General features: G+C 36.4%; 1 protein-coding gene across 5 annotated transcripts in view; it reads right to left on the reverse strand.

Moving 5' to 3' along the window:
* SBF2 (SET binding factor 2) overlaps positions 1-19,667 on the reverse strand; it is a 482,724-nt gene that overhangs the window by 376,434 nt on the left and 86,623 nt on the right. For all 5 annotated transcript variants that reach the window (XM_045484468.1, XM_045484467.1, XM_045484470.1 and 2 more), the window contains one exon: positions 5,810-5,895. In XM_045484468.1, coding sequence (XP_045340424.1) covers positions 5,810-5,895 — 86 coding nt within the window. The remainder of the gene's footprint in view (positions 1-5,809; positions 5,896-19,667) is intronic.

Consider the following 19,667-nt stretch of genomic DNA (forward strand, 5'->3'; position numbering starts at 1 on the left):
AAAGCCATATATATCTTCAGAGGTGCCTGGCTGGCTCAGTTGGTTAAGCATGTGCCTCTTGATTTCAGCCTGGGTCATGATATTGCAATTGGTGGGACAAGCCCCGCATCAGCAGATGCGCTGGCTGCGCAGAGCCCACTTGGGATTCTCTCTCTCCCTCTCTGCCCCTCCCCAACTTGCACTTGCTCTCTCTTGTGGGAAATCAAATGGCTATGTCCTGGGTTAGAAGGTTATAGGAAACGCATTGAAAGCAGAACACTGCATTCTGGCTTTGCTGAAAACAACGAGGCAGTATCTAGTTAATGTGTATACACAGGTTGGGTCCTGCCTGTGCTCATGAATCCCTTAGACCATGTTATGTTATCTATGGAATATCTTATCTTGTTCTCCACCCTGCTTTCTGCACTGCTCTTTTGTAGTCTTGGCAATGCCTTTTCTGCACACTTACTATGTGTTCTTACTGGCATGTAGCCCACTGATGTATTGTGCAATGTTTCCCTGAATGTATACTTAATAAATACCGAGGTTTGAGAGCAGCTTGGGAGACTTCCCTTAGCCTCCTTCTCACCTCTCTTGACTTGCATGAAGTCTTGAGTAATCCTTTCTGCTGTCCTCAGCTTTGCTAGACAAAGCCAAAAGCCGAACCTACACTACCTCTCAAAATAAATAAAACTTTTTAAAAAGCCATGTCTTTATACTGCACAGCAGTATTTTTATGTTTTCAGCATCAACTCTACACAAAATCAAAAATCCTTCCACATATTCTGGATACCACCTTTGAACTGAATTCATCACCAAGCGCTCTATGTCAGCACAGTGGCTTGGGACACTACCCATAGTATCTTTCATAAGTATTGTTTACAAATATATATATATATATATATATATATATATATATATATAATTTTTTTTTTTTAGCTGCCTTTGTGTATTTCTCAAATCTCTCTGGCTGGAAAATCATCCTGCCCTTCTTTATTCTAAATAATTACACAGCTGGCTTTTTATACTTACATGCAGAAACCTACATTTTTTCCTATTGTCCCAGATTTCATCTTCTTAGCTAATAGCCTATAATTCCAGCGCTTTAAAATCTTCATGAGCCCTGGAGTACCTGTCTAGCTCAGTCGGTGGAGCATGCGACTCTTGATCTCAGGGTCATCAGTTCAAACCCCATGTTGGGTGCAGAGATTACTTTAAAAGGACTAAATAAAATAAAATATTTGTGAGCCCTGATTCCATCATCCAATATGTACACTACCTTTCTCATTCTCCTTTCATGCATACTCCTCTACAAAGGAGGGAGAATATTCTCTTCTATCCTTTCTACACTCAGTTCCCTGACTACACAGTATTTATATCTAGGTCAAATGGACAACTACTATCCTGTATGTTGTGTTCAGTGCATTCTAAACAGCTTAAAGAATTAAAGCATTACATGGTACTTATACCTACTTCTCTGACCACAAATAGCATCCTATACTAAGGTTAATTCTCCTATGTTAAAACTGCAGATTGTTGCATACACAACAATCCTCTTCTCTCCAATCTATACTTACAATTACAGAAAACTAGATTCATATTGAAGGTAGTCAAATCACTAGTCTATATTTTAATAACTGAACTAATTTTTTTTTACCAATATGAAACTTAAAATTCTAACTAAATATCTATTACTCTTTTACTCAAGCCACATTTTTCTATCACAGTACTTTATTCTTCTAAAAAAATTAGATAGCTCAGGTGCCTGGGTGGCTCAGTTGGTTAAGCATCCAACTTTGACTTGGGTCATGATCTCACAGTTCATGGGTTTGAGCCCCATGTCAGGCTCTGTGCTGACAGCTCGGAGCCTGGAGCCTGCTTCAGATTCTGTGTCTCCCTCTCTCTCTGCCTCTTCCCAGCTCGGGCTTTGTCTCTCTGTCTCACTCTCAAAAATAAATAAACATTAAAAAAATTTTTTTTAAATTAGATAGCTCTACAAATGCCTTGGTGCAGGCATTCCCTAGTAAAGAATATGACAAATTTTGTGAATAATAGTACAAAAGGATTCACTTCTGAGACAGGGCATCTTTAAAAAGATGTAGTGCCAAAACAATACTATTTTGCTGATGTCCAAACCCTAGCCAATAAAAACATTTGTTCCCATAATCAGAAATAGATCGTTGGCCATAGAATGCCTCTGCAAAACAATTCTTAAATTTTCTTTGAAATACTGTTACTAAAATTAACTGAAATTTTATTTATATGACTGTCTGTGGTTTCCATGTATGCCTAAAAAGCACAAGAAAAAGATAAAAATATCCCAGAACTGGAAAAGCAGTCATTATGCTTGGTTTAGCTTATTTTCATATTTTTATTTTTAAAATCCATTCAAATTAGAGTCCAGCATTTCTCAATAGAAGAAAGGGGGGGAAAAGGGCAAATTCTTTACATAAAAACAGAAAGAACAAATTCAGTATCCTCTAAATTAAATTTAGGTTTTGACTTATTAGTGAATGGATATCTAAAATCCTTTCCCACAGTCATAAAGTTTAGTCTTCAGGTAAACACAATAATTTGTCATTTAGATTTATATACAACAAATATATGCTGTCTGGAGAGGAGAGGTAGCAATAGAAAATAATTTCAGTATAATGTTATGCTTTGAACCCAGACTTGTCCTCCGGCAAAATAAATATGTAAAGTTGGTTTCTATCCAACACAGCATTCTTTTAACATTTCTGAACCTCAGTTCTTCAAAATTATAGAACCCTGTTTTCAGATCCTGCATTTACACTAAAATACAAATGCTAACCACAGTCTAAAGCGTCACTCTCAGAATATTCTCAGATTTTGGCGGAGACTGAGTCAGTATTTCATGTGGTAATGGACTTAAAGCCTAGCTCTGCTGCATTTTAGCTGTTAGAGCCTAGGGAAACTGTTTAAACTTCCTAATCCTCAGTTTACTTATCTTTAAATTAGATATACTACCATCAATCATCCAATTTATGTGAGTTAACCATAGTCTATCAATCCTATACAACTGTAGATACTAACATTAATGTTACATGCTAAAAGTTGTTCCATTACTTTGGAAGGGCTAACATTTTTGGAAAAGGGTCACTATCACCCTGAAATCAACTAACCACTTAGGGACTGAGCCAGATCATTTTCAATTGGAAAAAATTTTATCAGGCCTATATGTCGTCTTGATGCTACAGGAGTTACATTAGATTACACAGTATTTCAGTTATTCAAGTTATTGCTATTTAGATGCAGAATGTCTCTAATACATCAAGCATAGCAAAAAGCAATAAATAATAAAAGGACAAGAAAAATTTAAGTTAACAATTCTGTTTTTAAAATGGGCTTTAATAGATGTTAGGTAAACATATTTATTTTGTACCTGACAAAGCACAATAGACATTAGAGTATTGGAATTGCTATCAATGATGAAAAAATTAAAAAGGAAAAAAATTTCCAGTGTAATTCAACAGATCAAATATTCTTTAACTATTAACCCATCAAAAAAAGATCTTGAAATGCTTTGCTAAGAATCAGCCAAGATGTCATCTGGGAAACTGTTAGGTAAGGAAAAGATCTAACTCTTAGCACCTCTACTTCACCAGTCAGCAGCACATGATTCTACTTATTATTAGAGATACACTGGTAGCACTTGAACATGGGAGTGTCTGTCACACAAAGGAAAAATACCATTTACTAGGTAATGAACTCAGTATGTGTCTCTCCCTCACTACTGGAAAAACATCAGAAACATCACAGTATCCATTTCCCTGGCTTTCAGAACACAAAAACAATCCCGTCCCAGTCATAGCTAATAGCTCCAATAATGTCTGTTGTTCTTGAAACTTATGATGGTGGTTTACTATTCACACTGTCAAACTGATATAACTGATATAGTTTATATCCGTCCACACTTTGATGTGAGGAATGGTAAGAACTCACATAAGAGTTCTCGATGGTCCCTAGCACTAAAATTTTCCAGTTTCAGTCACCACTAAAAGGAATGCTGAAGCAGAGCTTAAAGGTTTTAATAGTGCAAATACCTGGCTATTCACACCATAAGGCCAGTTACAAGTATTTGTAGGCATGTGGAGGAGAAGAGAAAGGAATACAAGGGCCTCTCCAAAAAGTTACTTTTCCTTAGGTCCTCACATTCTTTACCCATTTTTTCAATACAAAACTTCAAGACTTGACCTTTCTGTGTGTCTACAGAACCTGCAGCCCTCTTTGTATAGCTGTAAAAATCAAAATTAAACACTCAGCAATGTATCTTTTATCCTCTATAAACAGAAATGGACAGCCAGTAGCTAGAATGAGAAAATGCACAATTTTCAACATCAGTTTTATTCCTAATGGATATTTCTGACCCATGATAGTAAGAGAATGAACAATTCTGCTGAGGGAGTTGGGGGAGGAAGAGGAGATGCTGTAAGATGGCAAACAAACATTAACAATGACAACAACAATCATCACTGTTATTATCAATAAGCTACTTCATTTACTAAGTAAGCTACTTCCACTTACTTTATGGAAGCCATTGTTCTCAGCATTTTGTATATTTTTCCCATTTTATCTTTACAACACCCTAGGAGATTAGTATTGCATTATCCTCATTTTATAGATGAAGATGCTGCTGCTCAAAGAAATGAAGTAACTCGTCTAAAGTCACACCATACACCTGGGGATTTCAACCTAGGTAGTCTCCTCCAGAGCCTTCACTCTTCACTATCAAATCATACCAAATGTTCTCTCAACAAGAACAACTTTAAAGAATACTTCTTGGGGCACCTGGGTGGCTCAGTCAGTTAAGCATCCAACTTTGGCTCAGGACATGATCTGATGACACGTGGGTTCGAGCCCTGTGTCGGGCTCTGTGCTGACAGTTCAGCGCCCGGAGCCTGCTTCAGATTCTGTGTCTCCCTTGCTTTCTGCTCCTCCCCTGCTCATGTTCTCTCTCTCTCTCTCTCTCTCTCTCTCTCTCTCTCTCAAAAATAAATAAAAATAAATAAATAAAACATTTTAAAAAAAGAACACTTCTCATATGTGTGTATGTATATGTATTCAATCACACAATATAGATATATACATACACACACCTACACATACACCCACACTCCACTATGTCTGACAACAAAACTTTATAGCCATATTGCCAAATACTTTAGTGGTCATCTTTCTAGTCCCTCATTTACCACCATAGATACATCATCAGATAGAATGTCCTGGCCATCAAAATTATGCTCAATTATTAAATCCCTTTAAAATAGCTGACAAAAATAAAGATGTTGAATTGCACTACTATAAAGCAATCTGCAGACTGTGTAGCTAAAAAGAATTCAGATTTGTGATTTCAAGAGCAAACTAAACATGACTGGTGATCATTAAACCAATCTTTGGGGTGGGGGTGTGGGGAGTTCTGTTTTTGTTTAGTTTTCACCAAAACAATAACCTGAAATTTTTCAGACAAAAATATAAGTATTTGTTTAGTGCCACACTCACTGAAGCTACTAGGATAAAATTTTGACTAAAGAAGCAGAGGAATTTTTCAGCTTCCATGTACATAAAGATCATTAATTTCATCTTTAATATTAGAGAGAAGCTTACATGGGAAAAGAATAGCAAAACAGGTATTTCAGAATCAATATATTCAAAAGTTACTGGACTTGAAGGCAAAGGGATTATTTCTAGTAATATGTTACAGTTAAATCACCAAATTATTTAACAGTAACTATAACATAAATATAACCATAAATGTAACATAAAAAGAAAAGTATCATTATAAAAGTACAATAAAGCAACACCAACTTACCAATTCAATTCCCTGTGGAAAAGGAGTATCATCCCAGTCCTTCTGTGGAAATCTTTGGATTATTTTCCCCAGACCTGCTCCTGACCCTATTAATAAAATCAAAGTGAATTAGCTACATGGTACCAAAAAATCTTAATACTCATTATATTAATTCTTATTTCTAAATGAATATTTGTTGAATAAATCGATATATTAAATGTTCTCAAGTTTTACAGGGTATAAAAGTATTTACCTTCTAAACATAATACTGAAATAACAAGCAATCCCTGTCCTATAGATTCTCAAAAGAGTGACATATATGAAAAGCTAAGAAAAATAAACAGAGATATTGGAATCTAGTAGAGCCTCTACTATACTATGGGAGAACTATCCCTGTTCCCAGTAAGGAAAGCAATCTTAATAGTATCTCTAAAAAAAACAAAAAAACAAAAAACAAAAAACACAAAAAAACTCTTCTAGGGAGACAAAGTAAGCTTAAGCAACAAATGAAATGGTACTGTTAGCACTAAGTTTCAGTTATGGGATATATAAATATAAACACTATTACAGGTAAAATAAAGATTTTTTTGAGAGGGCTGAGAACTTGCAAATGTCTAAGCAGGGTTTCTCAACATCAGCACTATTGACATTTTGGGCCGGATAATCCTTTGTTGTGTGTTGGGGGCAGGGAAGGCCTGTCCTGTGTACTGTAGGATATTTAGTTTACCAGCATCCTTAGTCTCAAATCACCACCATCACCACCAAGTCATTACAACCAAAAACATCTCAAGACATTGCCAAATGTCTTGGGGGGAGGAGGCAAAATTATGTTGAAAACCACCCGCCTATAAGATCATTGTTGTTACACAATTATCCTATGATTCTAAATAATGGATCAACTTATAATTCAACACTGGAGATATAATCTGTGAGTAACTTAGGGATAGAAAGTACACATTAGATCTAAATTGCTTTTTGCTCTACTTTTTAAAGATCTTCAGGTGCTTGCATATTTTACATGTTGTCCCAGTTCACTTTGAAGTAAAAGCAACATTCTGATTATTTATACACGTAACTTAAGGGAGCCTTTAATACCTGATTCAATTTGTTATTTTTTTAAACAATTATCTACTATCATCTCTCACCCTCTCCCAGTGAACTCAAGTTTCCCCTTGGCCCTCACCCAGAGAGTTCAATCGCTCCATGGCCAAATTTTTTATCTTTAAGAGATAAATAAAAGTTAAATTCATTTAACTGAACAGCTTAGCACTGTGTTCTAAAAATGAGGTCACATTTGAAAAAGGCAAAATGAAAACATTCTCAATTAAATAAACAACTGCTGCAGTACAGTAACTCCTCATATATCCATCATTATAGGGGAATGAAGGATTTCATGAAAGGTAAACTAAATTAAAAGTGGTTTATCACAAGCACTCATTTTTTCAAAATCCACCTCAAACATGACCACTTCTGACATCGCAAGCAGACCTAAGTCACCAAATTGTTAAGTCCTGGAGATACACATATGAAAAAGACATGGCCCCTATCCTCAAGACACTCATAATTAATAGGAGAAACAGGCAAATAAACTGATAATGAGTATAGCGTGGTAAGTACGAGGACAGAAGGGAACCGAACTCACTGTAGCAGAGAACACTATGGAAAACTTTCTAGAAGAAAGGAGAGCAAGCTTTTTCTTTCTTTCAGTACCATCTTTGTATCCCCAAGCACAGAGTATATTGAATGCCTGGCACTTAGTTCATACTGAGTTAAATGTTTATTTTAATAAATTTGTTAATATTGACAACTGTTTTAAGCTCATATCTCCCTGTCTTTTCAAAGAGAAATAAATGCATGTTATATATCTAATCATATTTAACAAGGTGTCCATACACTGTTTATTCAGTTCTGAGAGTGATAGCTAATGTACATTAGGCTCAAGAAATATTTTATCATACTAATTTTTACTAATTATAAAAATAAAAAATGGTAACTGCAGAAAAATTTTTAAATACATAAAAATATAGAGAAAGTAACCATTCCCACAGGTGGAAATAATTACTGTTAATATTTTAGACTATTTTATCTCAGATTATTTTAGACATGTGTATTTTTTTCTACAGAATTGGGATCTTACTAAAACCTAGCTTTATCTATCCATTTATTACTTGATATTTTACAATGAGCCTTTGATGTTAAACATATTTTCTACTTTCCTGTTATTATAAATAATGCTATAAAAAGCAGTTTTCTATATAAAACTTTACCCTCATCTCCCTTTTCCCCAGAAAAATTCTTAGATATACAACTACTGGGTCAAAGAGAATGAAAAATTTTCAAACTAACACAAAGCCATAGGGTCCACCAGAAAGATATTCAACAGTCTTTTTACACTCGGTAAATTCTTTTTTTTAACTTAATTTTATTTTTTTTATTTAAGAGAGAGTGAGAGAGCACAAGCAGGGGAGAGGGGCACAGGCAGAGAGAGAGAGAGAGAGAGAGAGAGAGAGAGAGAGAATCTTAAGCAGGCTCTACGCTCAGCACAGAGCCCAGCACAGGGCTCAGTCCCACAACCCTGGGATCATGACCTGAGTCGAAATCAAGGGTCGGATGCCCAACCAACTAAGCCTCTCAGGTGCCTCCATTCTGTAAATTCTTGAGGAATAAGACTGGCATTTTCACTACATTCTTAGCAACAATTGTTATTTTAAAAATTTGTTTTAATTACTGCCAATTTGAGAGATTAAAAGTTCTTCTTTGGGGGTACCTGGGTGGCTCAGTCAGTTAAGCATCCAACTTCAGCTCAGGTCATGATCTCATGGCTCATGAGTTCAAGCCCCACATCAGGCTCTGCGCTGACAGCTTAGAACCCGGAGCCTGCTTCGGATTCTGTGTCTCCCTCTCTCTCTGCCCCTCCCCCACTCATGCTTCATCTCTCTGTCTCTCAAAAATAAACATTAAAAATTTTTTAATAAAAAATTTTTTATTTTTTATTACAAGTACAAAAGTATTACTTTATGACAAGTAAAAAGTTCTTGTCAGCAGCATAACTTTCAAAAGTTCTCCAAAAGCAACATTATTTACTGATTTTATTTTTTTATAATGTTTATTTTTGAGGGAGAGAGAGAGTGAGTGGGGGAGGGGCAGAGAGAGAGAGGGAGACACAGAATGAGAAGCAGGCTCCAGGCTCTGAGCTGTCAGCACAGAGCCCGATGCAGGGGCTCAAACTCACAGACCGAAAGATCATGACCTGATCCCAAGTCAGATGCGCAACCAACTGAGCCACCCAGGGGCCCCTATTTACTGATTTTAAAATTATATGCATGATATAACATGAAAGCTCAGTTTGAAATACTGATATAACATTTCTAAATGCACACAGAAATATGACTTGTGAGTGCAATAACTTTCAGTTATATGGTAATGTTATTTGAACTGGAAATTAGGTTAGAAAATGACAATAAAAATGGCAAAATAGGGGCCCCTGGGTGGCTCAGTCGGTTAAGCGTCTGACTTCGGCTCAGGTCATGATCTCAAGGTTTGTGGATTGGGCTCTGTGCTGACAGCTCAGAGCTTGGAGCCTGCTTTGGATTCTGTGTGTCCCTCTATCTCTCTCTCTCTCCCTCTTTCTCTCTCTCTCTGCCCCTCCCCCGTGCATGTGTGTGCACAGGCTCTCTCTCTCAAAAATGAATAAACATTTTTAAAAATTTTAAAAGAAAATGGTAAAATAATATTTCACTATAAATAAAATGTGGAAAGAGCTACGATAATTTGGTTCCCAAATATCACATATATAAATTGCTGCAACGACCAGCTTTTGAGGAACTTATGAAAGTACCATACCAAAAGTAAATAAACATTTTCTGAATCTTGTTTCTTGATTTTTAAGCACTTAGTCTGAATATTTAAACTCCTTTTCTAATTTACGTATTCTATCTGACACTTATTCTTTTAGGCAATACTAATTATATTTAAGAATGCTGAGAAGATGGCATTTTACACTGAGGAATAAGCCATAGTGAGGGAAGAGTGTTCTAGAGTAGATGTCCACTGTGGATTGATCCTTATGTCCAGAAGTGAAGTATGCGTATCAATCAGAGTCGTTGTGGAAGCAGCTCTTATTTGCACTGCGTATTAAATGGCAGACAAAATTGTGACTGTCCACTGCATTGTCCACTGCTAAACTGGCAAAGGAGGGGGAAGTTATTAATCAGTGCCTTCATGTTTTCTTCCCAGTCCCTACTCTCCTACTCTATCATAAAATTAAGAATTATGATGACTAGGGGCACCTGGATGGCTCAGCCGGGTAAGTGTCCAATTCTTTATTTCAGCTCAGGTCATGACCCCACAGTCGTGAGATCGAGCCCCACATCAGGTTCATGCTAGGTGTGGAGCCTGCTTAGGATTCTCTCTCCCTCTGCCCTTCCCCTGCTCACATGCATAACCTCTCTCTCTCTCGCTCTCTCTCTCAAAAGAAGAAGAAGAAGAAGAAGAAGAAGAAGAAGAAGAAGAAGAAGAAGAAGAAGAAGAAGAAGAAGAATTATTATTATGATGATAGATGTAGTTACTATATTAAAAAGGGGACACCAGCACATTTGGAAATGTGTTTCTTTGAAAAAAGTATATATGCTACACAAACTGCCCAAAACAAACTTAGGAAGTGTGAGGAAATACTGGTGTGGTCAGGAATACTTTTCTCCTCCTTATATTTGGTAACCCACTTTCCACTGGGTCCTGGCAGAGCTTGCAGGCTACCCAGCTCAGCCACAGGATTTGCAAATGACCCAGGATAATCCAACCATCCATCACCCCCCTAACAAAGTGACTCTCCTAGCTTTGGCCATGACTCCAGAGGAGCCCACCAGTATTCTCTGGGATTGCTAACTAGAATACTCTAGGTGTGACATTGCCAGTAGCTATAAGGAACAACTATATCTGCCAAACTATTGTTCGAGTAGGGATCAATTAAGTGGAAAAATGTAATACACTGCTCTAGACAAAACAGGATGTTTGATATTCGTTGTAACAATTGACAAAAATTAGTTGAGTGCCTTCTGTGTGTGCTTATAGATGTACCAAGTATATATCGCTTGGTTTAATACAGGCTTTGAACTTTGAGAGATGCTACTCTAATATATAATTCACTAAATCATTTCCTATGATATGTTTATCAAAACTAGATCAGAGATTATCTACACTACACTTGTTTTATGATATCCATCTGCTCACATCCTTTTCTATAAAAAATGGAATCACTCACTGTTCAAGGAAGGGCAGCAGTCACATTCAAGAGCATACAATCCTGCCACTCCTCTCACCAGCCAGAAAATTACTAAATCCTTTATTTGTTTTTACCTACTGTTACTTGTCTGTATCATCTCTCTAAAATGAAAACAATGGTTTTTGGCTTGCTTTGTTTACCGATGTATCCTAGGTACTTAGGATAATTCCTGGTATTTGTTAGAGAATTAATAAAATACTTGTTGAATAAATGAATAGGACTAGTAAGTGGGCAAGGGCATCTATAAACTGGCAAGCAACTTATGACCAGAATAACCTGGCCATAAAAAGTATGCCAGACAAATCAAATTCTTCTGCTAGGGAATTTTGAATAGAAAAAAATGAGAGACTAAAGCAGTCAAAAAAAAAAAAGTACCAAGACTTACTATGATCTGGAGAAAGGTCGGGAAACCACAGGGGTCATGTGTAAAACTAAAGTTACAGGGGTCCCTGGATGGCTTAGTCAATTAAGCATCCGACTTCGGCTCAGATCATGATCTCACAGCTTGTGAGTTTGAGCTCCACAGCCTGCAGCCTGCTTTGGATTCTGTGTCTCCCTCTCTTTCTCTGCCCCTCCCCCCACTCGTACTCTGTGTCTCTTTCTCTCTCTCTTTCTCAAGGAAAAATTTTAAAAAAATTTTAAATAAATTAAAAAAAGACTAAAGTTACAGGAAAACAGAAACTCTAGTCAGACTTGCCAGTAGAAGAAACAAATTAAGAGTATACACAAATGTAGAAAGAAGCAGAGATGCCACAGAGAAAGGCTGTACAGCTAAGTTCTACCTGTAGTAAATTATGGCAGCACTGTAATGCCTGTCACCAAACTTCTGAGGTATTTTTACAATCTCCTTCCCTCTTAGGCTAGAATACACCTGCATTACTTGTCACAAAGAATCCAAACTAGAATACACTGTAAGAAACACCATGATAGATCAACTTCTTTCAAACTGGTAAAAGGTCTAGAAACAATTACATTAAAGGAGTTAGTAAGAAAACTTAAAAAGAAAAGTAGGTGCACATATGAGAATATTGTGCTCCAAATATCTGAAGAGCTACTACATGAAAGAAAATAGAATAGAATAGAGTAGAATAGAGCCAAAGATATAATTCAAAGGACTTATCTTTGAGTCAACATAAAGGAAGAATTTTCTAAGAATGACACCTATTTAAAAAAAAAAACAACAGAATAATTTGCACAGAAAGTAGTGATAATACCTGTGGACAAGCTACCAATTTTTCTGGTCTGGAAAACCACACAGAATGGTGAGAGACCAAATCCAGAAAAGCTGGCAAGTAGACTATTACAGAAATTCATTTATTCAACAATAACACTATGCCAGGCCTTATGTTAGGTGCTAAGGAGAAAAGGATAAAACTTGCTGTGAGAATATTTAGGACTTGAGGTTTTTGAAATGCAAATAAAAGGGCAGACATAGGCACAATATAATGACATTTGAGTAAAGATTAGGAAAGAAAATGGTATTGTTTAGAAATCAGGTCATGAGTCTAATGAAATCAGAGACAGACTAAAAAGTTCCAACCTGAAAAATTCCACATTTTGGAACAGAGATATTTCTTACTTCTTTTTTGATATACTAGCAGCTTAAGTCCAAAGATGAGAAATATAAGCTTTCAAGAATCCAAATTTTAAAAATAAGTAAGGGAGTATCCAAAAGAACAATCTTAAAAGTGGACATTCCTTCATGGCTTAAAAAGCAATTCAAAATTGTCTAAAAGTGCAGGATGCATGCATAAAGACTTCTCACAATAACTTTTTTTTTTTTGATGATTTATACACCTAGCAAACTTTATAATTAGTCCACTTAATACTGCAAAGATATTCATGAAAAACTATGGTAATTTAAGTATGGACTCTCTGACTGGCTAATACATTGCAAAGTAAATTTATTGTTATTTACATTCAAAGACAAAAGTTTCTTTAAATCTACTAATAATGAAGGGTATTTGTCTTTCTCTGTCTGGCTTTTTCACTTAGCATTATACTGGGGGGGTAGGGGAAAATAGGGAGATATTGGTAAAAGGTTACAAACTTTATAGTACAAATTGAATAAGGTCCTTTCAACAACCATTTATGATAAAAATGTTGATAAAAATCAACAACGTGGGTATAGAGGGAATGTACCTCAACATAATAAAGGCCATATATGACAATCCCACAGCTAACAGCATACTCAACAGTGAAAAGCTGAAAGCTTTCTTCCAAGATCACAAACAAGACAAAGATGCCCACTCTTGCCACTTTCACTCAACATAGTATTGGAAGTCCTAGCCAGAAAAAATTGGCAAAAAAAAAAAAAAAGCGAGCATCAAAATTGGTAAAGAAGAAGTAAAACTGTTACTATTTGCAAATGACATGATGTTATATATAGAAAATTCTAAAGAGTCCACCAAAAAATGTTAGAACTAATCAACAAATTCAGGGACACTTGAATGGCTCAGTAGGTTATGCTTCCAACTCTTGATTTTTGGCTCAGGTCATGAACTCACTGCCGTAAGATTGATCCCCGCGCCAGGATCAGTGCTGGGCATGAAGCCTGCTTAAGATTCTCTCCCTTTCCCTCTGCCCCTTCCCCACTCACTCCTGCACACATGCTCGCTCTCTCTTTCTCTCAAAATAACTAATCAAATTCAGTAAAGTTACAGGATGCAAAAATAATACATAAAAATAAACTGCATTTCTATACACTAATTAAAAAAAACACTGGAAAGAGAAATGAGGGAAATAATGCCATTTATAATTACATCAAAAAGAATAGAACATCTAAGGGTAAATTTAATCAGGGGGATAAAAGACCTGTATACTGAAAAGTACAAGACATTGATGAAAGAAGTTAAAGAAGACACAAATAAATAGAAATACAGTCCATACTAATTGGAAGAATTAATATTGTTGTAATGTGCATACTACCCAAAGTAATCCACAGATTCAATGCAATCCCTATCAAAATTCCAATGGCATTTTCCACAGAAATAGAACAAACAATCCTAAAATTTGTATGAAACCACAAAAACCTCAAGTAGGCAAAGTAATCATTATAAAGAACAAAGCTGGAAGCATCACACTCCCTGATTTCAAACTATATTACAAAGCTATAGTAATCAAAACAAAATGGTATTGGCATAAAAACAGACATATAGATCAATGAAACAGAACAGAATAAAGAACCCCAAAATAAACCTATGCATACATGGTCAATTAATTTCCAACAAAGGAGCCAAGAATATACCAAGGGAAAAGAACACTCTCTTCAATAAATCATGCTGGGAAAATTGGACAGCTACATGCAAAAACAACGAAACTGGGCCACATCTTACACTATACATAAAAATCCACTCAAAATGGATTGAAGCTTTAAACATAACACCTAAAAAACATAAAACTCCTGGAAGAAAATACAGACAGAAAGCTCCTTGACATCAGTCTTGGTAATGACTTGTTTTAGATTTGACACCAAAAGCAAAGGCAACAAAAATAAACAACTGGGACTACATCAAACTAAAAAGCTTCTGCACAGCAAAGGAAACCATCAAGAAAATGAAAAAGGGAGAAAATATTTCCAAATCATATGTTTGGTGAGGGGTTAATATCTAAAATATATAAAAAATCATGCAACTCAATAGAAAATAAAACAATCTGATTTAAAAATGGGCAGAGGATTGGAACAGACATTTTTGCAAAGACATACAGATGGCCAAAAGGTGCTCAACATCACTAATCATCAGGAAAATGCAAATCGAAACTATAACAAGAATCACATCACACTTGTCAGAATGGCTATCATCAAAAAGACAAAAATAACAAGAAACGGCAAGGATACAGAGAAAAGAGAAATGTTGTGTACTGTTGGTGGAAATGTAAACTGGTGCAGCCACTATAGAAAACAGTATGGAGTTTCCTCAAAAAATTAAAAATAGAACTACCCTATGACCCAGCAATCCCATTTCAGGGCATTTATCTGAAAAACCTAAAAACACTAACTCAAAAAGATATATGCACCCCTAAGTTCACTGCAACATTATTTACAATGGACAAGATATGGAAACAACCTGAGTGTCCACCAGCAGATAAACGGATAAAGAAAATGGTGTGTGTGTGTGTGTGTGTGTGTGTGTGTGTGTGTGTGTGTGTGTAATGGAATATTACTCAGCCATAAAAAGAAAGAAATCTTGCCATTTGCAATAAGATGGATAGACCTTGAGGATATTATAAGTAAAATAAGTCAGAGAAAAACAAGTACCATGTGACCTTAATTATGTTTAGAATTTTAAAAAATAAACCAAGCTCGGGGCGCCTGGGTGGCGCAGTTGGTTAAGCGTCCAACTTCAGCCAGGTCACGATCTCGCGGTCCGTGAGTTCGAGCCCCGCGTCAGGCTCTGGGCTGATGGCTCAGAGCCTGGAGCCTGTTTCCGATTCTGTGTCTCCCTCTCTCTCTGCCCCTCCCCCGTTCATGCTCTGTCTCTCTCTGTCCCCAAAAAAATAAACGTTGAAAAAAAAAATTAAAAAAAAAAATAATAAACCAAGCTCATAGATACACAGATTGGATTATTTGCCAGAAGCTGGGGGGGGGGGGGGGTGAAAGGGAGGAATGGGTAAAGGGGGTCAAAAGATACAAACTTCCAGTTATAAAATAAATAAGTCATGAAGATGTAATGTACAGCATGGTGACTACAGTTAATAATACTATATTAAATATTTGAAAGTTGCTTAGACAGTTAATCTTAAAAATTCTCACAAGAAATAGACTTATTGTGGTGATCATGTCACAATGAATGTAAATACTGGGGCATCTGGGTGGCTCAGTCGATTAAGCATCTGACTCTTGGTTTTGGCTCACGTCATAATCTCACAGTTTCGTGAGTTTGAGCTCTGCGTCAGGCTCTGCACTGTCAGTGTGCATTGGGATTCTCTGTTTCCCTCTCTCTCTGTCCCTCCCCAACTCACACTGTCTCAGTCTCTCTCAAAATAAATAAATAAACTTAAAAAAAAGATTCTCTTCAAAAAATAATGAATATAAATATTGAATCATTATGTTGTACATCTAAAACTAATATAATGTTATATATCAATTATTTATCGATGATTAATTAATTATAACAGGCAGCATAAAAATAGTACAACTGAGGGGCGCCTGGGTGGCGCAGTCGGTTAGGCGTCCGACTTCAGCCAGGTCACGATCTCGCGGTCGGTAAGTTCGATCCCCGCGTCGGGCTCTGGGCTGATGGCTCAGAGCCTGGAGCCTGTTTCCGATTCTGTGTCTCCCTCTCTCTCTGCCCCTCCCCCGTTCATGCTCTGTCTCTCTCTGTCCCAAAAATAAATAAACGTTGAAAAAAAAATAGTACAACTGAACTGGCATGAAAACAGATATAAAGACCAATGAAACAGAATAGAGAGCCCTCATGTATAAATCAAATGATCTCTGGGGCGCCTGGCTGGCTCAGTCGGTTGGGCATCCAACTTCAACTCAGGCCATGATCTTGCTGTTGATGAGTTCGACACCCACGTCAGGCTCTGTGCTGACAGCTCAGAGCCTGTAGCCTGCTTCAGAGTCTGTGTCTCCCTCTCTCTCTGCCTCTTCCCCGCTCATGCTCTGTCTCTGTCTCAAAAATAAAGATAAACGTTAAAAAAAATTTTTTTTTAAAGATCTTTAACAAAGCTGCTAAGGTGGAAAGAATAGGCTCTTCAGCAAATGCTACTGGGAAAACTGAAATATCCACCTGTGATAGCATGAAGATGGACTCTTATTTTATGCTATATACAAAACTTAACTCAAAATGGATTAAAGACCTACTTTACGACCTGAAACTATAAAACTCCTAAGAAGAAAGCATAGAGGAAAAGCTTCATGACATTGAATTTGGCAATGATATCTCAGATATGACATCAAAAGCACAGACAACAAAAGCAAAAACAGTCATCAAAACTAAAAACTCCTGTGCAACAAGGGAAGCAATCAACACAAGGAAATGCATCCTGCAGAATGGGAGAAAATATCTGCACACGTTAAAGGGTTAATGTCTGAAATAGATAAAGAATTCTTACAGCTTAACAACAATAACAAAAACCAAATAACCCAATTAAAAAAAGACATTTCTGCAAAAAAGAGATACAAATGGCCAACACCATACAAAAAGATGCTCAGCATCACTAATCACTGGAAAAATGCAAAACCAAACCACAATGAGATATCACTTCACACAAATTAGGATGGTCACTATCAAAATTCCAGAACATAAAAAGTGTTAGTGAGGATGCAGAGAAAATGGAACCCTTGGGCATTGTTGGCTAGAACGTAAAATTGTACAGCCCTTATGGAAGTTCCACAAAAACAAACAAACAAGCAAACAAACAAATAGAACTACCATATGATTCAGAAATCCTACACCCAGGTATGCATTCAAAAGAATTGAATACAGGATCTCAAAGAGATATTTGCACATCCATGTTCACTGCAGCATTATTCACAATTGCCAAGAGGTGGAAGCAACCAAAATAACCATTAACAGATGAATGGATACAGAAAATGTGGTATATACATGCAATGGAATATTATTCAGCCTTAAAAAAGAAGGAAATCTTGTCATATGCTACAACATGGATGAGCTTTGAGGACATTTGTCTAAGTAATATAAGTCAGTTACAAAACCACAAATACTGCATGATACCATTTATAATGCCGTATGTATAGTAGTCAAGCTCTTAGAAACAGAAGTAAAAGGTAGTGGCCAGGGGCTGGGGGCAGGCGTGATAAGGAGAGTTGTTGTTCAGTTGGTAAAGAGATTCAGTTTGGCAAGATGAAAAAGTTCTAGGGATATGTTGCAAAATCATGTGCTATAGTATACATATAGTAGTTAACACTACCGTACCATACACTTAAAAATATTTTGGATGGTAAATTTTATGTTATGTTTTTAATCACAACTAAAAAAAAAAGATAGCACAACCCAATCTCATGGACAACATTTATAACAAAACTAGGTGAAAAGGTGTCTCCAAAAATAGTGCATTTGGAGGAAAACTACTAACATCCGCAAAGTCTGCAAAGTATCAGCATCTGTGCAGAAGTCAGAAGGAAGCAACAATAATGGTTTAAGAACAGCAGACACGAAAACAAGAGAAACCCAACATAGCTCACAAGCTGAATGGCCAATTTGAAAAGAGCAGCTGAAGATGGAAGAGCAAGGACAATACTTCTGCAACAAAGACTAAAATTGCTGGAGTAATCTAGGCCCCCACACTGAAGAAACTGCAGGGAGTGGAATCAAATTGAGCAGAAGAGGACTTATACTTCCTGGCTCAAAGACATAAAAAAGCTATAGAAATCAAGAAAATGCGGTACTATCATTAAAATAAATAAATAAATCATATTAACAGACAATAAAAGGAAAGCTTTATAACTGTCTCAATAAATGCAGAAAAGGACTGAATAAGATATAATATGCATTCATGATTAAAAAAAAACTCAGTGAAGCACAAATACAACTTCTTCTATGATAAATAATATTTATAAAAAGCCTATAGCTAACATCATACTTAATGATTAAAGCCTCGATGTTTACCTACTAAAATTCAAAAAAAGGATGTCCATTACCATGACTGCTATTCAATATTGTACTGAAATTCTAAGTAGTGCAAAGTAGAATACTATCTTTATTTGTAAACAACTCATAAAGAATCCTCAGAAATTTTTTAAAAAGGCACTAGAATAAATGAGTTTAGCAAGATGTCAAAAAGTAGTAGTATAAAATATTGATTATATTTCTATATGCTAGGAATAAAAATTAAAATAAAAATACAATATGCCATAGCATCAAAAACCATGAATATTTAGGGTCATTAACAGGTAAATGAATAATAAACTGCAGTATATCCACACAATGGAATATTATTCAGCACTAAATGGGAAAAAAATTGCTGATATATGCAAGAGCATGGACAAATCTCTATTATTTTGAGCAAAAGAAGCAAACACAGAAGTACCTGGGTGGCTCAGTCAGTTAAGCATCTGACTCTTCATTTCAGCTCAGGTCATGAACTCACAAATCATGAGTTGGAGCCCCACACTGGGCTCCGTGCTGACAGAGCAGAGCCTGCTTAGGATTCTCTGTCCCTGTCACTCTCTGTCCCTCCCTGCTTGCACACTCGCTCTCAAAATAAATAAATAACCATGAAAAATTTAAAAATAAGCAAACACAAATAACTATATATCACAGGATTCCATTCCTATGAAATTGCAGAAGACTAATCTATAGTGATAGAAAGGAGATCAGTGCTTGCGCAGGGCTAGGAATGGGTATCAAGGGTTGATTTGAATGAAAAGCATGCTAGAGACCTTTTTAGAGTGATGAAAATTTTATTTTTATCGCCATGGTGTTTATATCCTTCTGTTATCAGAGTTAAGACAATTGGGAGAACTATATCTTCTTTAAATTCTGTCTAGAGGGAGGAGTTAAGATGGTGGAGAAGCAGGGAGACCAGGATTTCCCTCATCCCTCAAACACCGCTATATTGAGTTGGGGACACTTAGAACACCCAGGAAATTAGTCCGCAGAGTGACAGAAAAATCTCCACAGGTAGATG

This window comes from Leopardus geoffroyi, chromosome D1 (assembly GCF_018350155.1).
Source record: "Leopardus geoffroyi isolate Oge1 chromosome D1, O.geoffroyi_Oge1_pat1.0, whole genome shotgun sequence".
Taxonomy (NCBI): domain Eukaryota; kingdom Metazoa; phylum Chordata; class Mammalia; order Carnivora; family Felidae; genus Leopardus; species Leopardus geoffroyi.